This window comes from Nannobrachium achirus (genome assembly GCF_963921795.1).
Source record: "Nannobrachium achirus genome assembly, chromosome: 22".
Lineage (NCBI taxonomy): Eukaryota > Metazoa > Chordata > Actinopteri > Myctophiformes > Myctophidae > Nannobrachium > Nannobrachium achirus.
The window spans coordinates 25,350,962-25,372,273 of NC_137829.1; the positions used below are offsets into that span (position 1 = coordinate 25,350,962).

The window sequence follows — 21,312 nt, forward strand, 5'->3', positions numbered from 1 at the left end:
ATATTGGTTTACAAAATAAATTTCTGAAACCTTTGCACACAAGTTTTTATTTTAGACATACATGCAGTAGTATTCAAATATATAAGGACATAACATTCACATTACTTCTAAGAAAACCCCCACAAGGTTTTGTAGGGACAGTGTCATAATATTAGACTTAGAGGTAATTGCACATACAATGTAATAAACTGCATATTTGTGAAATATATTGTTCAGTTTGTAATAATTAGAAAAATGATGGCACTGGTGCTTCTATCGCAAGCAATATAATTATTTGAAATGTACATTTCAGAGAACTGGTTCCAAAACATGAGCTGCAATAAGTTCTGACTGTCAACTATCAAGGATGTTCTGCATCAATTGACACTGACAGCTCCAGCTAATCTCTTACTTCGTAGATACATTGCCATTGAGACACATATAGATTTCCATTACCTTAAAACAACACAAACCTACCTAAATAAATGTATTTAGATTAATTATCTTGGATTTCAATTTACAGATTAATTTATACAATAAAATGTATTCAATCTTGGGCTAATGTCCACATTATTACATTTAAATAATTAGCTTTATCTTTGTCCAACAACTAAAGTGATTCAGTTCAGTGCTCTAAAATGCCATTAATCTCTCAGGTACACATAATACAGTATATGCACAAACCAAATAAAACACAGCAGGAAGGGGCTGATCGATAAGGGCTATTTAAGGAGAACATAGTTCCTGAATGTCTAGAACCCAGGGTCGATGCTGATTGATCGATGAGTCACATGTTCGATCTCTCCTGGGATGTATTCAGTGAAGCTGGTTTGGTACTTGGCCAACATTTTAAGCATCGGCCGATGGTTCATCCACCACTGGACTTTGGGCATCCGATGCCTGCATAAACCAAGCAGAGTTATTTAGCTATTGTGCTTACTTAATATAATCTAAAATGAACATACAGTACCTATATACTGAATACTGATATGGTCATTTGATAGTAACAGTGAATGTAGATTGTGGTTTCTTACTCAAAATCTGTCTCAGCCTTCAGTTCAGTGACAGGGATAAACGAGACAACCTTCTTTTGAAGACCAAGCACACATGCCGTCGCTGGTGAGTTGGTAAACACACGCCCTGATGAGAAAGAAACGAACACTTAGAATGATTTAATAATGTAATTGTTATAATTTTCCAACACATTGGCTGCACCTAGATGGAGCCAGAGTTATCCCCTCTGACTGCCCAGGTCCACCACCATTCTATTGCACACGGTAATGACGTCACTTGGTCACATGACCGTAGTCAGGAAGTTTTGTTCTTCCACCTAGTATGGGCCAGTGTAGGATTTAGCTATTGTTTGCCAATCTAATTTGGCCATGTTTCCAGCCACGCCCGGAGTTTTAACCATAAAAACAAACATCAGAGATAAAGGGCTTTAAAGATGGGGAAATGCATTGGACTATATGGAGAAACACGGCCGCGCGATGCTCTCAGCGTCCAATGGAAACAACCCGCGGTGATTGGGCAACATCCAGGCGTAGCCCCGACCTTACGGTGGTATTTAATATTGTTACTGTAAATACAGTAAACGCGTCAAACGCGTCGTGGGCCTCCAGCGACATCAAAGAGTTTGACGTGTGGGCACTCGCTGAGTTAAGTTCAGAAAAAAATCCTTTGCACCAAGCATAGATCTTCGAAAAGAAACGTATAATTGACCTACCTTGCCGGAAGTTTTCAGTCAAAAGCTCAGAAAGCCACGTCACAGCCTTGACTCCCATCTTAGTGCCCAAATTTCGATCAAATGGTGAAGGTGATCCTCCCTAAAAAAACAGAAACAGAAAAACAGCCACAGAGTATACCAATGGTCAACAGTATATGAGCAAGTATGTGCTTCGCTTTCACAGAAACCCAGTGGCAAATAGTGGCTCCATACCTGCTGAAGGTGTCCCAGCACATTGACTCTGCAGTCAAAGATGCCTTTGCCCTCCGCTGAATAAAGCTTGTGGATGAACTCAGTAGTGTAGTGCTCATGGCATTTTTCATTCCTGATAATACAGAGTGCAGATAAAATTAATTCATGATTATAATTATTATTATTATTGGCTTTACAGTCAGCAGTTAATCTCTATGCATATGAATAAAGGTATTATGTACCTCAGTACCAGACCTCGCTGGATATCTTTCTTCATCTTCTCTGTTAAATGCTCCACATTGGTCTGGGCAAAAGGCAAGGTAATTAAAGAGCAGTCTTATCGTCTGATGAAGAATATCTTGCCATTATTAAAAGGTCACACAAATATACTTGCAGTTGCTGCATATCACTCCATTATTTGTAACTAGCCCTTACCCGTTCAAAGATATGAGCTCTGAAATGATGTGCAGTGTGTGGGTTATGGGGTGCACTGTGGGTACACAGTATATGAAGGATGGAAAGTAACTTTAACTGGTGCTTACATGATAATATGTAGGAGCATCAATGTAAGAAATACCCGTTTCGTTTGGCTATAGACTATAGAGATACTGTGTACTACTACTGATCTGCATGATTTTTGGACAACATCTGTAACAGGGCCATGACACTCCCCCCCACCCCCCCGCCTGCGCGCGCACACACACACACACACACACACACACACACACACACACACACACACACACACACACACACACACACACACACACACACACACACACACAGAGCTGGTTAAACATGTTGCCTCATGCTAGATGCAGAATAGATAGGCCTCATGCTAGATGCAGAATAGATAGTAGATGCACCATAAAAATGCTAATATACAGCATACGATTTGTGAAAGTGACAAACGGGCTTCACAGTTATGTTAGGTGTGTTCATATGCTAATGGTGATGCGATTTCAGATCAATTGCTCCAGCCACTGAGGAGAAACGCTGTTTCAGACAGACACTCAGACAGACAGACAGACATTTGGAAAATTATATGTTTGATGTCAGACTGCTGGGAATGTATTAATTACTTAATTATCTTTGTCTTTTCAAGAACTGGTAAACAGTGATGGATTATTTTAACCACACTTTTTCCTTTATTAAGACCGCCGATAAATAAAATACTCAACATCCATGGTTTAAAGGTGTGTTCAGACAGAGGCGTAACATGTTTTGATGTGTGGTGTTAGGTGTTAGGACGTGTGGAGTCCAGAGGGGATACAGTGGCCAATGACATTGCAGGAAACATTTTTCAATTTGATTAAAAGTTTGTCTGTGTGGTAGGTGGACTTTATGTAGCAACCTTAAGACAACAAACTGCTTCTATTTAGTGCAGGAGAGTTGCCATACAGGAAGAAGAAAATAAAATAAAACGCACTGTGTGCAGTCTTTGACAGCTTGACTGTAATAACAGTATTGTAATCATGAAATAGAACATGCAGTTTTAAAACAGTTCTTAGAATTCTGTACTGTTTCTTAGTATGTGTACAGTAATTGTCAGCATGCGTGATTATGCAAATAGTGACTAGATTCTTTTTTTTATTTTTTTTATCTCCATTTAATGCCCATGACTAAAAAGTATGCTAGAAAAGAGAGACAGGAGGGGAAAATGGTTCCTTAGATGGGGGCCAAATTACACCACACTGGGCCTCGAAAAATGTATTCTCACCTTAAGGTCACGGATACTGAAAGGCTCTTCGTAGATATAGGCTGCATCTGCACCTACTGCGATGCCAGTGCTAGTCGCCAGGTAGCCACAGTAACCTCCCATGGTTTCCACTACAAACACGCGCCTCTTGGTTCCACTGGCAGACTGCTTGATCTTGTCGCATCCCTGGATAGAAAATCAGTGACATGACGGTATTACGGATCACACAATGAACATTTTGAACTGGGATGAAAATGTCAAGGTTTGGACGGAGTGCTAGGGCTGTCACGATTAGGACATTTTACATGACGATTAATTGTCACTCAAATAATTGCGATTAACGATTTAATTGTGTATTTGTCGTTGACAATTACATTCCTTTTTGGCTTTGAATTTGCACTTGGCAATCATGACACATAAATATACAAAGAAATTACTGACATAGTTGACAACTTTATACTTAAAAAAGAACATTGATAGTGGAAATAGCCGATCTGCAAGCTCACAACACGCCGTGATGCGATGCGTTGTGAGCTTGTAGATCTTCTATTTCCACAACTTTTTGAAAGTGTTTGTAACTGTATTAACATTTCTCAACATGGAAACGATTATGACGATTATGCAAAAGAATTGCCGATTATCTCAAATAATTGCGATTAGACGATTATGTAATAATTGTGCTGTGCCGGCATCTGCTCTATCAGTTCCATCTTTGTGACAATTTCACATCACCTCCATGGCAGAGTTGACGGCAGTGTCTGCTCCAAGACTGAAGTAAGTCCCAGGTACGTTGTTGCTGATGGTAGCAGGAATGACACACATGGGGATGCAGAGCTCATCGAAACGATCCCGGGCTTCCGCCAACTGGACCAAACCCTCATAGCCCTGTCCACAGACACACAGATGAAGAGTGAAAACCATATTCACGCAGACTAAGGCCTGATTTATACCTAGTTGTACGCCAGTTTCGCACACTGACAATAGCATTTCTACAAAGTCACAACATGGCACAGCACAACACGTCGTGATCTGCTATTGTCGGTTCTCGACACCGGTGCTAAGTATAACTAAATAGAACAGGAACACAGTATTTTAGTGGTGGCCCTACCTCAAACCCTCCGACTACAAGCAGAGCTGAGATGCTGTACTTGTTGATTGTCTCCACAATCTTTTCCATGAATTTATTTGGAAGGGTTCTAAGGGAAGATGCAGAAATAGAAGTCAGACAGCAGCATGGTGTGTCATGTGCAAGTTGTATTAAGATTACAACAAAAATATTTAAAGTTTATAATGTGTATGTGTGCACACACACACACACACACACACACACACACACACACACACACACACACACACACACACACACACACACACACACACACACACACACACACACAATAAAAATACAGCACCATTGTATTTCTTTATATATAAGGGTGCACAAGCGAGAACAACTAAAAGAGGGAGATGCCCTAATAATAATAGCTACTGTATACATGCAGTTACATTTCAACGTACAGCCATGAGTGACTTGCGTGTCATGTGATTTTCCGTCCGTCCGTCCGTCTGTCCGTCAGTCAGTCTCACTCACTCACTCATTCTATCAATCAATACATCCATACAGACAGAGGATGTGCCTCACCGTTTTGTGCCTAAAATGGAGCTTCCTTGTCCAGTCCATCCAGCCACAGTGTGCCATTCCATTTCAAACACCTATAAAGAGCAACATGCCATGTCAATGCCATATAGTTAAATCCTAATACACAAATACATAAATTGTGAGTCCCATGATACAGCAGAAGGCCTTACTGTGCCATTGGCCAGTCCTTGAAAGCCATCGTTGACACCATAAACCTTGTGTCCATAAGTCAGTGCCACTCTCACAGCAGACCTCACTGCTGCATTCATCCCTGCTGCAGGGGCTCCCACGTTCAGAATGGCTATGGAGTGGTTGCTCTGAAGGAGGGGGGGGGAGAAGTTGTAATTTGTTCAGATGGTGTTTATACAGCACCACTGTATTTGTTTATATGTAAGAGTAAACAAGTGAGAACAACTAGGAGAGGGAGAGAGAGAGAGCGGCGAGTATTACCACATAAGATGTCTTCAGGAATGCAAGCCTTTTGTAGATCTTCAAGTTGTTCTCAAAGCTCCTATCAAGACATTATAGATCATTTTTGGGTATGTTTAGTTATTTGTAAAATGATAAAACATATGATGAGGTGCTATATCTGAATAAATAAAACTAGGTTGTGCTAAAACCTAAAACTAAGTTTCATGGCAATCCACTCTCTGGATTTTGACACAGTGTATGCATGCAATAGAGATGCACGGATGGCGGTTTAAGCCGCGGTGCACCGCGGATCACCGCGGTGCGGGCGGATTTGGATCAATCAAATATCATTATTAATTAATTTCGGATAACCGCGGATGAAATAATGCAGGAAATACATTATGACATAATATATATATATCAATAAAAAGCTAGATCTCTGTATTCGTGTGTCTGTGTGAGTGTGTGTTATTTTATATATTTTGTAAAGCAACCGTCATTTTTCATGAGGCAATGTCATGGGCGGATAATTAATTTGCGCGGATGGATTCGGACGACCTCAAAAGCCTATCTCTGCGCACCACTAGCGTGCAAGTAACCTTTTTACCTGTAGGTGGTGCTAGAGGAAAGGTCATGGGGTCATCAAATCTAATTTGCCCTAGAGGCTTTCTATCAGAATTGTCCATCTTTCCTTTGGGGCGGCCAGAAAGGCTTTCTGACAGAAAGAAGGTTAAAATAACAACTAAAAGGGTGTTGGAACCTCTTTAGCTCACTGGGTAAAGACGGCATATTCCAAGGATCGTGGGTTCAAATCCCACTGCAGGTGTTTTCTTTTTAACCAAAGCATGTCCAGACACATTTTACATTAGTGTACGTTTAGGCATAGTTTTGTGAGGTTAAGGGTGCTGTTAAGATTTGGTTTAGGCATAATGGCAAACGCGCAAGGAAGAAGTTGGACCATAGACTAATGCCTCATTCACACTACAGATATATAGTTGAACGTTTTGCTTGGTAATTCAATGTTATCTCAATGGAAACCAGCTTTAAAGGCTGGGCGTGTCGGCTGTACTTGGAATCCAGCCTTTAAAGCTGGTTTCCATTGAGATTACATTGAATTACCAAGCAAAACGTTCAACTATATATCTGTAGTGTGAATGAGGCATTAGACAAGGAAGAACTTGGCCACGCCACGTGGGCGAGGCCAAGACCGTAACATGAATATTTAACATTAGAAAACCCTCTGGGAAAAGAGTAATTGTTGTTTATTCCATGCATGAATGTAATTCTTGCAACTACTTTGTAGTTGCAATCTTAACTGATGATAAAAATGCTTTAATGTATCAACAGAGTGCACTTGATTTATTATAATGGCCTATAATGCCTTCATGCATGTGCTGTATGTTTTATTATTACGTTTATTTATTACTGTATGTTGTATCGTAGCCAGCCAGTGTATTATAGCACAGCAGACCATGCAGATCTCTCTGCATACATAAAGTAACTAACATAACCATCTATTGTACAGTACAGTATCTGTTCTCTCACCCGCCACGTAGTTTGACAGCCTCTTCAAATCTCTTCTCATTCATGGCGGTCTGCACCAGTTTAGTCTGCAGATGGGGATAGTGTATGTTAACCCATTCAGAATGGGTACACATTATTTTGTATCATTATTTTGTGCTTTAACTATTGAAAAAAATAGCAGATATACAAGCTCACAGCGCGGCACCGAGTGCCGTGCTACGAGCTTGTAGATCTGCTATTTTTGAAAAATCGCGAAAATGTCTTTTGAATCCTTCAAAGGTTTTTTGAAAAACCCTATGTTTCTATGTCAGCAATCTGGCTAGCCATCGTCAAAGAAAAGGTCCTTTTCACTTAACTGGAGCTCAGTTAGTCTGTTCTTGAGAGACTACTATGTCAGTGGTTCTCAAACTTTTTCATGTGAAGGACCCCCAAAATGATATGTATTTGGCCACAGACCCCCATCTCAAAATATCTAGTTCCAGGGACCACCCAGAAGCAAAATGTGAGTTACAAACGTTCGCTTTGAAAATACATTATACTCAAAGATTTGCACACGTTTTCACGACTTTTTCAAAAATAGCAGATCTACAAGCTCGCAGCTCGGCTCTCGGTGCCGCGCTGTGAACTTGTATATCTGCTATTTTTCACTGGTTAAAGCATTCAATAATTCTAGGCCACTAAAGCCACATTTGATGTTTAATAGCTACATCCAATAGAATGAATCAAGGTGAAGTGTACTAAGAGGACAATGACAATAATCTACCATCTCTACACACTCCATCAGAGGCAGGCGCACAGCTTGGTTACCGGACAGGCCAATGACGCAGGCTGGAGTGTCAGGAGTGGCATCCATCAGCGCCACCACTGCCTCCACACCCTGCTTACTGCTCTGAAATGACACGCACACACACACACGCACGCACGCACGCGCGCACGCACACACAGTTCAATGTTGAGCTAAATATAAACACAGAAACCAGATAGCATGACTTGTACCACTCAAAATCCACTTACTACAATGCAGGGAGAATATCTGAAGTGTATGAAGTTATGAGGTGGAAGAATGATAAAATGTTAGGGAGAGTGTCTTGGATTCAACCGGTGACCTTCTGATTACCACACAGCCTCTATATATGGTTGAGTGTTTCAGCTGAAATTTCACAGAACCAATTCACAGACTTAAGACAATTCAAGGACCTTGGGCGGTCCTTACTATGGGATGGTCACAGGATTGGTTTCAAAGCAGCAGGCATGCGTTTGATACTGCTGGTGACCAAGCCCATTCCTTGAATTTAGATCCAATGAACAGGCTCAGCCTACTGTTACAGACGTATCAGTAGCCAGAGATCTTTGATTGTCTGGCTATGCCAGAGCAGTGGTTCCCAAACCTTTTAGATTTTAAGACCCAAAAGAGAAATTAGACGTTTTCCCGGGACCCAAACTAGTGAAAGTAGCAGATCTGCAAGCTCACAATGCGTCACTTCGAGCCCCGTTGTGAGCCTGTAGATCGGCTATTTTCACTTACATTTATGGAATTTCTTAGATGAGTTTGTTTGTTTCAAAATGAAGGGAAAATCTTCTGAAATATTAGTATTTTTTAAATGGGAAAGAAAATTGGATTTTTATTCAATTAAAAATTGTTCCGTGACCCATAAATGGGTCCCGACCCACTGTTAGTGTTCCACCTTTCTCCAACTCACCAGTATTCTGTCAAAGGCAGAGGGAGTTCCTCCTCGCTGCACGTGTCCCAGTACAGTCACCCTGGTGTCATAACCCAGCCTCTCTACCACCAGCTACAGACAGGCATATGTTTAGTTTATTACGCTACATGCAGTGACAATGTATTAGGCAGACATAACTTATCATGTAGATATGGTCCAGAAAGTCTGCCAATTCCAGGATCAATAATAATAATAATCAATAAAATGCTTACCTGCTTAACGTAATCTGCAGAGATCGGTTCGCCGTTTCGGTCGATTGCCCCTTCTGCAAGGATGATGATGTTAAGACGGCGACCTTTACTGCGGCTCTGAAAATAAATACATAATGGTATTAATAACATATGCCTAGGACAATAACACTGACAAGCCTGTTACCTTAAAGGACAACTCCAGAATAAATAACATCTAGGCTCATTTTCTTACATATATTGATCCCAAATGACTGTCCATGGGGTTTACTAGGCAGAAATGCCCCTGTTGTCCAGTTTCCCTTGCAGAACCCAGCAACCCTCATAGCATAAGAGTGGAGCCCTTTACACAAGTCTTTTACACAATTTATTGCGGTCAAAAGTGTTTTTCCCCCATGAATGTGTTACTAGTTGTCATGACAAACACATCCATGCCTTGGTTGTCCCACATGAGCCGCCACAGTCTCATAAATCATGTTTTGGGGTGAGCATTCGGCACAACTGCCGAATGTATCACAGTGACTGTACTGGCCAATCACAGCGCGCCTTTTCCGGGACTTGGCAAAACACATAACAGCATAACTGTTTAGCAGAGTGTGGCGGTTTAAGACAACTAGTAACACATGGGTTACTAGTTGAGTTTTTGATGCGGGATGCGCACGTAATGACATCACTGCACTGTAAGCTTGTGGATCCGCTTTAATTTTGTACAGCAATACCTTTGTACTTTTGTACCTTTTCTTTTCTGGAGCGGTGGTAGACCGCTCCATAGCATTGCCGTGTGTGTATCCGTGTGTGTATCCGTGTGTGTGTGTGTGTGTGTGTGTGTGTGTGTGTGTGTGTGTGTGTGTATGTATGTGTGTATGTAGCCTGAGGTGTATGTACCGTAGCCTGAGTACCACTAGGTGACCAGAGAGGGTGCTGTTGAGTCTAGCCTGAGCATCAACTGCAATACACGCGGCGCGTGCACGCACGCGCACACACACACACACACACACACACACACACACACACACACACACACACACACACACACACACACACACACACACACACACACACACACACACACACACACACACACACACACACACACACACACACACACACACACACACACGCAGGAGGGGTTGAAAGTCAAAGACCCCTCTCACGCACGCGCGCACACACACACACACACACACACACACACACACACACACACACACACACACACACACACACACACACACACACACACACACACACACACACACACACACACACACACACACACACAGTTGAGCTACCTTGCAATGCATGTATTTTACCCATATACCTCAACCCCCACAGCCTCCACCGCTCAGTTCACATGGGTGTGATTAAAAAAAAAATTGAAAATAGGCTTTTTACTTGTAACAGAGTGTTTTTATATTGTGTTACTGTCAGTACTTCTTCCACCACTGGTCAAACTGTAGTACATCTCTGGAACTACATTCCAGTGCAGTCCTCTCCTTACCCCTTCCAGACGGGCACACATCAAGTCCTCCCAGCCCTCCCGAGGAGGAGCCTCTGGAATTAAAAGCCAGTCTGCCCCAGAGGCCAGCGCAGTCACCAACGCCAGATACCTGAATTATACCACATGACAGGGAGGAAAAGGAACATTTAAAATGACAAAACACACACCTTCTAATGGCAATAAATCAACGTTGAGTGATTTAGGCCGTGGCATTAATATGACAAACAGATAAAGACTTACTTACCCACAGTGGCGCCCCATGACTTCCAGAACAAATGTACGCTGGTGGCTGTTGGGAGTAGCATTATTGTTTTTTTTTTATATATATTGATAAGGCCAATTATCATTTATAGACTGCAACACACAAATTGAATAATACATTTGGAGGTACTGTACTGTATTAGCATGCTCAATCGCAGGGGAACAAGTATGGGCAAGATTCCTTCCTGCCAGCATGAACAGATAGGATTGAATGTGAGACATGGATATTATTTAATACAGTTGACCTGTGTTTGGTTGACTTCCACCTCAAATGTCTTAATTCCACGCCATTCATTACAATGTAGAGGCCTAATTACTTTGCAAGATCTCTTTGATTCCAGTGTCACACATACAAACATAACCAGTAAGACTCCCTAATCGGGAGATAAGCGACCGTCACGTCGCATACACAAACTTTAGAAGGCAATCGTAGCCAATCAGGAGGGAATATGGGAAATGGGACAGATCCGTGTTGATTACATGACTTTGTGTGATTTTAGGCCAAAATCTGTAGGAGCAGTGTCCAAAGATGCGTTTTGCAAAAATCAGCCTGATGGTGCCGCTAGAAGAGGGCCATGTGAGAAATGAGGGGTGGAGGTTGTGGTTTGGCAGCCAAGGAGTATGTGTGCAAAGTTTGGCATGGATAGGGGCAACGGTGCAGGAGATAAGAGTAGGGCAAAAGTGTGACGTGAAGTGACGGACTGACTGACGGACTGACAGCCGGTGGAGCTTTTCATAGTAACTTGCGACAAGGTAAAAAAAAAGTGTTATGTTTGCATTCTACATTATGCCATAATTAGTAACTAAACAAATGAAATGCTAGTTCAGTTAGTGACTCCTTGGCACTTGGTAGTTGGTACAGTGTCATCAGGGGTGTGTTGGGGATTTTTCAACTATTTTTTTTGCTAGCGGAGCTGCAAACATCTGACAGCTATGCTAGACCGTACATACAGTACTTAACTGGTCACACAATGGACCATTAATATGCATTAAGCCAGGGCTAATTTCCGCTGTTGACACTCGGCAGCTTTGGCTTTGGTAAGATGGTGTGAATGATTGTTTTTGATCAATACACAAGGTATGCACTTGCATGTCCATGCACATGCATGTCCATGCATGTAGAGGCGTGTGTGCAGCTTAAACAACTAGTGGAGGGGCGCTTCAACCCGCCCCACCTCCACTACACCCCCCTGTGACATCAGTGCTGTGTTACAGTGTAACATGAATGAGTCTGACCTTTGAGCGGTGGTGGTGATGGCATCAACGATCTCCATGATGCGATGCAGGGCAGAGTCTGCACCAATAGTCATGTCAGTGCCACAGAAGTCATTATCTATGGAGCCCACAAGGCCCACAATGTTCAGATGGCTATGCTCCTTGGCTAGTGTGTCTGTGATCCTTCCTGTAAGTGAGACAAACCCACATTAACGTGTCGCGAGCGTCTTGAGTGAATTGTACTGTAGATCTGCTATTTTTTGCAAATATTCCACCAGAATAGGGATGCTAACCACTTATTTTATGTATATTTTATACGTCGTTGTACAACAGTGTTACGCAGCCAGTGCCGATTTACAAACTCACTTTTGAGCTTGTTGAACTTTTGAAAATCTATAATTTTATTGATTAGCGATTATTTTTTATAATCAATTAAATCGATTAGCTTGATTAGCTGTAGCAACCCTAGTAACTAGTGAGACAGCGTTTGACAGAGAGAATCTTACCTTTCTGCACAAGCTCATCCAGCAAACCGCTCCACTCATTGCGGAAGATGTTGGCTCCGGTGAGACTGCCATCTCCACCACACACACACAGATTGGTGATTCCCTTCCTCACCAGGTTAAACGCTGCAGCGATACGACCCTCGCGGGTCGTGAAGGCCTTACATCGAGCACTGCCTATCACAGTGCCACCCTGTAGCAGAAATAGACAGAGACAGGAAACACAGATCACCATCCGAGCTAAGGGAGGTACATGTAGGAAAATAGACAGCCCTTACATGGCCTGTCTGTCATTAAAACGGTCATGCTGAATGACAGATCACAGACCCTTTAACCCTGACTCCTATGAATCAAATCAGGGATAGCAAAACAGAGGTTGCGTTAGGATTTTAAACTTGACGGTCAGAATATCCAGCATGCCCATACCCTAGCTGGGGTTGGCAAAAGGGCCTTTCTGTGTGGAGTTGGCATGTTCTCCCCGTGTCTCCTAGGGTAGGTACCATCACAAAAAACATGCAGTAATCCTGGTCTCTATACTGCCTGGCCAGCCGGTGGAGGCAGGGGAAAGGTACTGGTTGGAATAACGTATTCCTTCCACGCGCTACGTCCAACCGGGGAAACTCCCCCCTGTCAGGTGAAAAGAAGAAACTTGGACTCCTCATGCATACTGTAGAAGGAAGCATGAGGTCAGTCTGTTGTCTCCCGAGGTTGGCAGAGGGAGTGTAGCGCTCAGGATTACATTAGATAATTGACACCGGGTGATAAATAGGTTACAAAATCATGGGATAAAAAAATATATAATTTAAGAATATCCAGCATGATTACAGTTTACCATTTATCTATTTAACGAGTCCGACCATATCGATTTCAATGCATGCCGTGAACAACAATAGTGTAACTTATGTTATGGTGCTAAATAACCCATTAGAGCTTGATGTTACATTGTTGAGGTAACAACAAACACATTAATATGCCCGCATTAAGCATGCAGCGCATATAAGCATCGACACTGTACAGGCAAGACCCACATTGGCTGCCATTCCCTTTAAAAGATCAGCAAGATGCAGTGCTATTTTGAGTGTGTTAAGCGGTGAGACCAAAAGAAAAAGAAAGTCATATTGAAAGGAGAGGTGCATGCATGGCCATAATCATATGGTCACAATCCCAATGCTTGCATAAATAAAACCATATTTGATACACATACTGTATCATACTGTCACCCACATGTTACTGATCAAAGAGAATGTAATGACAATCATGATATAAATTATTAATTCAAGTGTTGCAGAGTTACACATGAACTCTTCAGAAGTTCAGCTGCACTCGGGCGCTCAACTCATTGTATTTACAGTAAATAGACTAACATCAATTGAAACAATGAATTGAAACTCTCATGTCTGCAGATTATAGTCAAATTAGAATCACAAACATTCTTGAGAATTAATGGATTGAAACTGACTGAGTGGGGCTTTCTATCCATGCGTGTGTACTGTGTTGTGGCCATCACCGGCTTTTGTTTTCGCTTGCTATCTTTGACAGTACAATGATGGCTGTCTGGCAAGTGGCAAATGAAATTAGACTTCCCACAGAATATGGAGAATATTTAATTTAAAAAATCGCCTTAGAATTGACCGAGATATGGTTCATGATGCAGAGTGCCAATATGGATTTGCGCGCTATGTGCGCTCGTTGAGAGCCGAAGTCGCGTTTTAGCTTGATATCTTTTGATAGGCAGACAATATTCATGTAATTTAATTTAAAAAATCGGTTCAGAATTGACAGAGATATGGCCGAGTCAAACTGCTGTGTCCTTACAACCAAACATTTATTTTTGCGCTCAAGACTTTTTTTAAGTCAAGGTTCATAATAGCAGCTACCGCATTGCGCCCCTTAATTAACATATGAACACTCCCCCATATGTTAAATATGCTGCCGAGTCTTAAACCTTAAGTGTTTGCGTTCAGTGCCACTTGCATAATAAGGATTGCACATAAGATGCTGGCGGTATCACTTCACACATAAGATGTGAGCTTAAGTGCATCAAAATAGGGCCCTTTGTCTTTGTCTTAAAATTGCACATTTTCTGTGCCATGTGTGTGTGTAATGATGCATCATGCATTATTCGTTTCTTAGAAAACATTTTATTGTATGGCTGGGAATGCTGGACACTAACGCAAGCCCTACAGAAGTCCCTGGATGGGTGCTACACCAGAATTTTACATGTGATACTGAACATCTGTACCAGGCACTACCAAGTGTATCAGAGAGGATGGCAGTCAGGAGGATGAGACTAGCTGGCCAATGCCACAAACACAGAGAACTCCCGGTCAACTCCCGGGAACCAACACATGGGCATCGATCAAGAGGACGTCCCACACCTACCTACGTGGACGTACTAAAGAAAGATGCTGGTGCGGAAAGCACAAAGGAGCTGGATAGATGTATGGAGAACCGAGATGACTTGGAGATGCCAATGGAGGGCTCGTCTGAGGACGACGTAGAGAGAGAGTTGTGACAAATAAATCTTCTTGATTATTTTTATCTTTATTTAACCAGGTAAAAAACATCCATTCATAAGAATGAGTAAAGAAAGTGTACTGCAAAAAAAAAGGCACTTAATAGCTAAGCTGTTTTGCAATAAGCTACACATGGGACATGGAAACATATACGTATAGTCGTATACGGTAGTAGTAGTATTCAGTGGCAAGTGCCTTCCATGCGTCAGTCTCTGTGAGACAGTTTCGGGACTGTTGATTAAGCTTTTGCAGAGTGTACAGCTCTTAGCTTATCAATTAGATTGGTAACATTTTATGGAACAGTATGTATCTTTTTTTGTGATTAGCTTTCACCTGCACACAACCGTATGGATGGACAGCTGACAGATGTTGTGTAGTGTCTTTGAGCAACTGTGTTGGATGCTAGTCTTCAAATGCACAACTTGACATTGCACAGCTTGTAGTTGACCTTGTTTCACACTCACTATCAATGTCACCCTCCCGGGTGAAAGTCAGCATGTGATGTTTGTGTATGAATGTGAGTGAGAGTGAGAGCCAGAGAGCGCTAGAGAGAGCCAGATAGAGAGAGAGAGAGAGAGAGAGAGAGAGAGAGAGAGAGAGAGAGAGAGGCATGGGGGTGGGGGGGAGACAGATCGATTGTGGCAGTTTTTCTTTTTCAGGCCAGGATGTCCGGAGACAATAATAGTTTCTGGTATTTGTCTTAAAAAAGAAAGAAGCTGACAAAACCGGTAATTGCCAGCCTAACATGACCTTTGAATCAGATATGTCCTGTAATAATGTTGATGGTTTGCACTTCCTGTGATGGGTGTTCTATCTATAAATGTGGATCTTACTGAATGGATTACAATGTCAGTATAATGGCAAATAAGCCATTACATAAGCCTGCAGAAGACTTTGGCAATACTGAATGTATATGAATACAATAGTATTGGAACTAAGACTGTGTATATTTCACACAACAGGATCCTGTGTTGTGTGACTTGTGTCACAGAAACAACAAGAATTTGCGACTACAGGCAACAAAGACACTAACAATGATGTAAAATACTATTCTAAGCAAGCCCACAGGGCAGGTTTGCTTCTTAACTCACAAGTTTGGGTTCACAAAGCATGCCCTTTCAAAAATATCAGATGCACAAATCCAAGACAATGAATAACATGGAGTACACACATGGATAAAGAAAATGCTTCCAATATTGTATTCTATAAAAATATGCAACTTGCTGCTTTTCTACCATTGGTGGCTACACTACAGCACATGCAGCAAGATGCCTTACCGGTTTACAATCAGAACTAGACACGTAGGGAGAGAAGAGGTGTAGTGAAGAGAAGGGTGAGGAGGTAACAAGAGTAAAGACCACACAAATGGGAGGAAAAGAGAGACAAGGAGAGAAAGAGAGTCGATATGAGACGAGAAATATACATTTACCAACCAATAATAATGCTAGTGCATTATACTGTATTTAGAAAGGAACATTGCATCTAGGGCTGTCACAATTATTACATAATCGCCTAATCGTGATTATTTGACATTATCGCAATTATTTTGTCATAATCGTCATAATCGTGAATAGTGGAAATAGCGGAAATAGCAGATCTACAAGCTCACAACGCGTCGCGATGCGGCGCGTTGTGAGCTTGTAGATCGGCTATTTCCACTATCAAAGTTATTTTTTAAGTAGTAAGTTGTCAAATATGTCAGTAATTTATTTGTATATTTAGGTTATGTGTCATATCTACCATGTACAACTTCAAAGCCTAAAAGCCAAACAGAAATGTAATTATCAACGACAAAAACACAATTAAATCGTTAATCGCCAATTATTTGAGTGACAATTAATCGTCATGTAAAATGTCATATCGTGACAGCCCTAATTGCATCATGACTACCAAGCACAATACTCAACATACAATAACAGTGTTGTCTGCCTACCTGCTGAATGATATTGGTAACACTGTGCCAGTCTGCAAGTTTGATGTTGTCGCCCCCGTCTACAAGGCCTTGGTACCCCTAGTGAAAACCAACAGCATTGATTTAAAATTACAGAACTGTGTACTGTGTGCAGGGGCGTCACACCAAATTCTGGGCCCTGGGTACAAGGATTCACTGTGGGCCCCCCATGAATGTTAACTATTGAAAAATAGCAGATATACAAGCCCGAGCTTGTATATCTGCTATTTTTGAAAAATCGTGAAAATGTGTGCAAGAAACCTATGTCAAGGACCCCCAAGATGATATGTATTTGGCCACGGACCCCGATATCAAAATATTTAGCTCCAGGGACTCCCAGAAGCAAAATTTGAGATAGAAATGTTCGCTTAAAAAAATACATATATTCAAAGATTTTCACACATTTTCACAACTTTTCAAAAATAGCAGATCTACAAGCTCGCAGCGCGGCACTCAGTGCCGCGCTGTGAGCTTGTATATCTGCTATTTTTCAATAGATAAAGTTATTAGGGCCCCTCCACCTTGGGCCCCAGTAACTCAGTCCCACTTTCCTACCCCTTGTGACGCCCCTGACTGTGTGTCAGTGGTTTTCAACCCTTTTCATATAAAGGATGATTATTTATTCTGCGTTTGAGCCATGCAAAGACCACTATTCGATGAGATTCAGCCTCTCAGAACCAAACCCTCAAATATTTTGTTATCGTTGGATAGGATTCTATGCACAATTCCATGCTGTATTGATGTGGATAGGAGAGATAACAGTTCATTCAAAATAACATAAATCTTCTACATTATGTAATTGTGTGTACTTCTTGTAAATTAAGTAATGCAGATGTTTAAGAAGAATGTAACTCTTTAGAGTGTACCAACTCTCCATCATTTAGCTGGGGACCACCTGGAATCCCCAGCCTAAAGGACCACTGTGGTCCCCGGACCGCTGGTTGTAGAACAACTGATTTAAAATGACAGCACTGTGCATGTGATGTGTGGGAAGTCTGGGAGCATGGAACAGAGAGGATAGCAACTGTTATTGGATCGAGGAAGTGCCTCACTATAAACTATTAAGGCAGTAAACTCAACTGCATAGTTACTGATCACAGCAGAGGCAGGAAACAGGCCTGACTCAGCATGTACTGTATGCTTGTTATTGTTAATATATCATCTGAAAAGGGGATGAGATGAAGAAGTACCTCATGAATAAGGTAGACCTTGGCCCCAACATATATACCCATCCGGGTCACAGCTCTGACCGCTGCATTCATTCCTGGTTCAAGAACAAATACACATGTCAGATTGCATGGATTACTACTACTACTATTACTGCTGCACTGAATTCATTACAGCTCTTATGAAAAAATGTAAACTGCATGATGACACAGCATGTTTATTGCATCTCTATTCGGACAAATTCTAAGGTGCAATCCATTCTGACAACCCCTGCTGCACCATTGACAAGGACAGTCCCCTTTTACAGTTTGGGCACACCCATCCCAACCCACTGACCTTGTGAATGAAGGCAGCAGCAGCATTCATTGCATTCTTTATCATGCTTCACAATAAAGCCTTTGATCAAAGACTAGAGTAGATGTCATTTATCGATTTTTACATTTAATGATAGATTTGCAAATGTCAAAATCGATTAAATGCATATCTATAATATTGTCGACCCAATTACTTCACAATCTGAGTAAACGGTACTGTCGATTTTCAGTCCTCAGATCCTTTTCACAAGATGTTGTTGAAGGAGATATTCTCATTTTGGATTAGATCAGACGCAATTCGCCCATAACTCTGTCATTTACCCATGTAAACTACAGTGAATGTGGCAATTAACAAGTCAACAATAACGACATAAAATATAAGACAGATGACTAATGTCACACCTATTTTAGTCTATAACTGTAGTGCACACCGACGTGGGGTTTCTCATATGATTTACCTTGTGCATCTCCGCCACTGGTCAGAACTGCTAGAGCTCTGCCAGCGCCCGTCATCTTCAGCTTCTCCAAATCCATCGAAGTCATTTCGATCACGCAGCTATAGCTGTATCTGAACTAGTAAATTAGTTGTTGGCAATATTTATTTAATAGCTTCTAAATTGGAACAGAAGAGCGAGATGCATCTGCTTCCTTGTTGGGAGCAATACCACTTTCTGGAACTGGCTCCTCCTCCTCCTCCTCCTCCTCCGATCCAATTTCTTCCTCCAAAAGATTACGCGCTTATGCAATAATATGCAACACAGAGGCTTCCAAATGCTGATCTGCTACGTTGTATGCATCCACTATAACAATGTATAATTCGGCTATTACGTGCAATTACTGTCATGAACGGTACTTTTTTCTATTGCAAACTCCTAATAAATTCTTCAATCAATCAATCAATAACATTTTTGTTGTTGTTGTTGTTGTTGTTGTTGTTGTTGTTGTTGTGTAGTAGTAGGATAGTGGTTCGCGCGGAGTTGAGTTCGAACCCCCCCAGCTGCGATTATTCCTACTGTAGGAGACGGTGTCGCATAAATTAGAAGGCTCGGCTTGTGATTGGCTGGAGTGGAGGTCTGGAGTGCTCGGCTGTGGGCCACAGCCTGTGGCCACTATGCCTAAACCTAACCCAAAAGCCAAAACCCTAACCCAGTAAAAGTAAAACTATGCCTAACCCTAACCCTAACCTCAGTAAAACTATGCCTAACCCTAACCCAAACCCTAACCTCAGTAAAACTATGCCTAAACCTAACCCAAACCCTAGTCCCTAAACCTCAGTAAAAGTCAACTCTCCTGGATTCTCCTGGACTCTCCTGGATTTCCCAGGAGTCTCCTGGATTTTGACCCCATCTCCTGGCATGCTCCTGGATTGGCAAATCTCCTGGATTTCTCCTGGATTTTGTATCAAACTCCCAAAATTCACCAGAACACAGGAAATTACATCTACTATGTTAATTTTCTTCTGGGGGAGGACCCCCAGACCCCCCGCTTTAGGGGTGGGGGCAATGCATGCAAGAAAGATCATACAGATATTCACTTAAGTAATGACTTAAAGATGAGAAGTCATTATTAAAGATGTCCTTTGCTTCAGTCATCAAATCTGTACACCTAAATTTGGCAGTTTAGGCTGAAATTGTACCCATGCTAGTAAAGCAAGCCTGATAAAAGTATCAAACATGCACAAAATTCACCACAACACAGGAGATTAAATCTACTATGTTAAAAAAATTCTGGGGGAGGACCCCCAGACCCCCCGCTTTAGGGGTGGGGGCAATTCATGCAAGATCATACAGATATTCACTTAAGTAATGACTTACAGATGAGACATCATTATTAAAGATGTCTTACTTTGCTGCAGTCATCAAATCTGTACACCTACATTTGGTATTTTAGGCTGAAATTGTACACATGCTAGTAAAGTAATCCTGATAAATGTATCAAACATGCACACAATTCAACAGAACACAGGAAAATATATCTATTAATACGTTTTAGGGAGAGCACCCCCCAGACCCTGGTTGGGGAGTTCCGCGCACCCCCAAAAAAATAAATCTCCTGGATTCTGACAGTCCAATGTTGACACCCCTCGTAAAACTATGCCTAACCCTAACCTCAGTAAAACTATGCCTAACTCTAACCCTAACCTCAGTAAAACTATGCCTAACTCTAACCCTAACTTCAGTAAAATATATGTCTAACTTTAACCCTAACCTCATTAAAACTATGACTATCTCTAACCCTAACCTCAGTAAAACTATGCCTAACTCTAACCCCAACCCTAACTTCAGTAAAACTATGCCTAACTCTAACCCTAAACCAAACCCTAACCTCAGTAAAACTATGCCTAACTCTAACCCTAACTTCAGTAAAACTATGCCTAACTCTAACCCTAACCCAAACCCTAACCTCAGTAAAACTATGCCTAACTCTAACCCTAACTTCAGTAAAACTATGCCTAACTCTATGTGAACTTGTAGATCTGTAGGCCTGTATAAAACAGACTGAGAGGAAGACACCCTCCTTTCCTGACCTGATTATCTCTAGCCTGACACTCAATCATCCTGAATTCTCATTTCGTTTCACTCCATTATTCAGCGATTCAGGGGCTGGAGCCAGGCTAGATTATCTCTTTTGCCCAGGTGTCAGGTAACAACACCTCAGGTGATCAATGCCAGTCTTTTCTGGCTTTGGGAGACACTCACTTTATGTTTACAAATAAGAAGCCAATCTAGTATAATTTAAAAAATATATACTGTAATTCAGCGTTGTTTCTCTTAAGAAAACAGACAGAGACCACAGGGTGTTTGGTAC

General features: G+C 41.6%; 1 protein-coding gene across 1 annotated transcript; it reads right to left on the reverse strand.

The window, feature by feature from the left end:
• Positions 1 to 30: 30 nt before the first annotated feature.
• pfkla (phosphofructokinase, liver a) lies at positions 31 to 19,157 on the reverse strand. Its single transcript, XM_080752579.1, has 22 exons — positions 18,963 to 19,157; positions 18,214 to 18,287; positions 17,006 to 17,083; positions 12,560 to 12,749; positions 12,075 to 12,240; positions 10,822 to 10,866; positions 10,578 to 10,686; positions 9,104 to 9,199; positions 8,871 to 8,963; positions 7,934 to 8,059; positions 7,192 to 7,256; positions 5,686 to 5,746; positions 5,406 to 5,552; positions 5,239 to 5,309; positions 4,705 to 4,792; positions 4,329 to 4,481; positions 3,618 to 3,782; positions 2,140 to 2,201; positions 1,919 to 2,030; positions 1,706 to 1,805; positions 1,014 to 1,119; positions 31 to 879 (listed from the first exon to the last, which is right to left on the reverse strand). Exons 1-22 carry the CDS (start codon positions 19,045 to 19,047, stop codon positions 732 to 734), a joined length of 2,340 nt encoding a protein of 779 aa, XP_080608705.1. The 5' UTR covers positions 19,048 to 19,157; the 3' UTR covers positions 31 to 731.
• Positions 19,158 to 21,312: the final 2,155 nt, after the last annotated feature.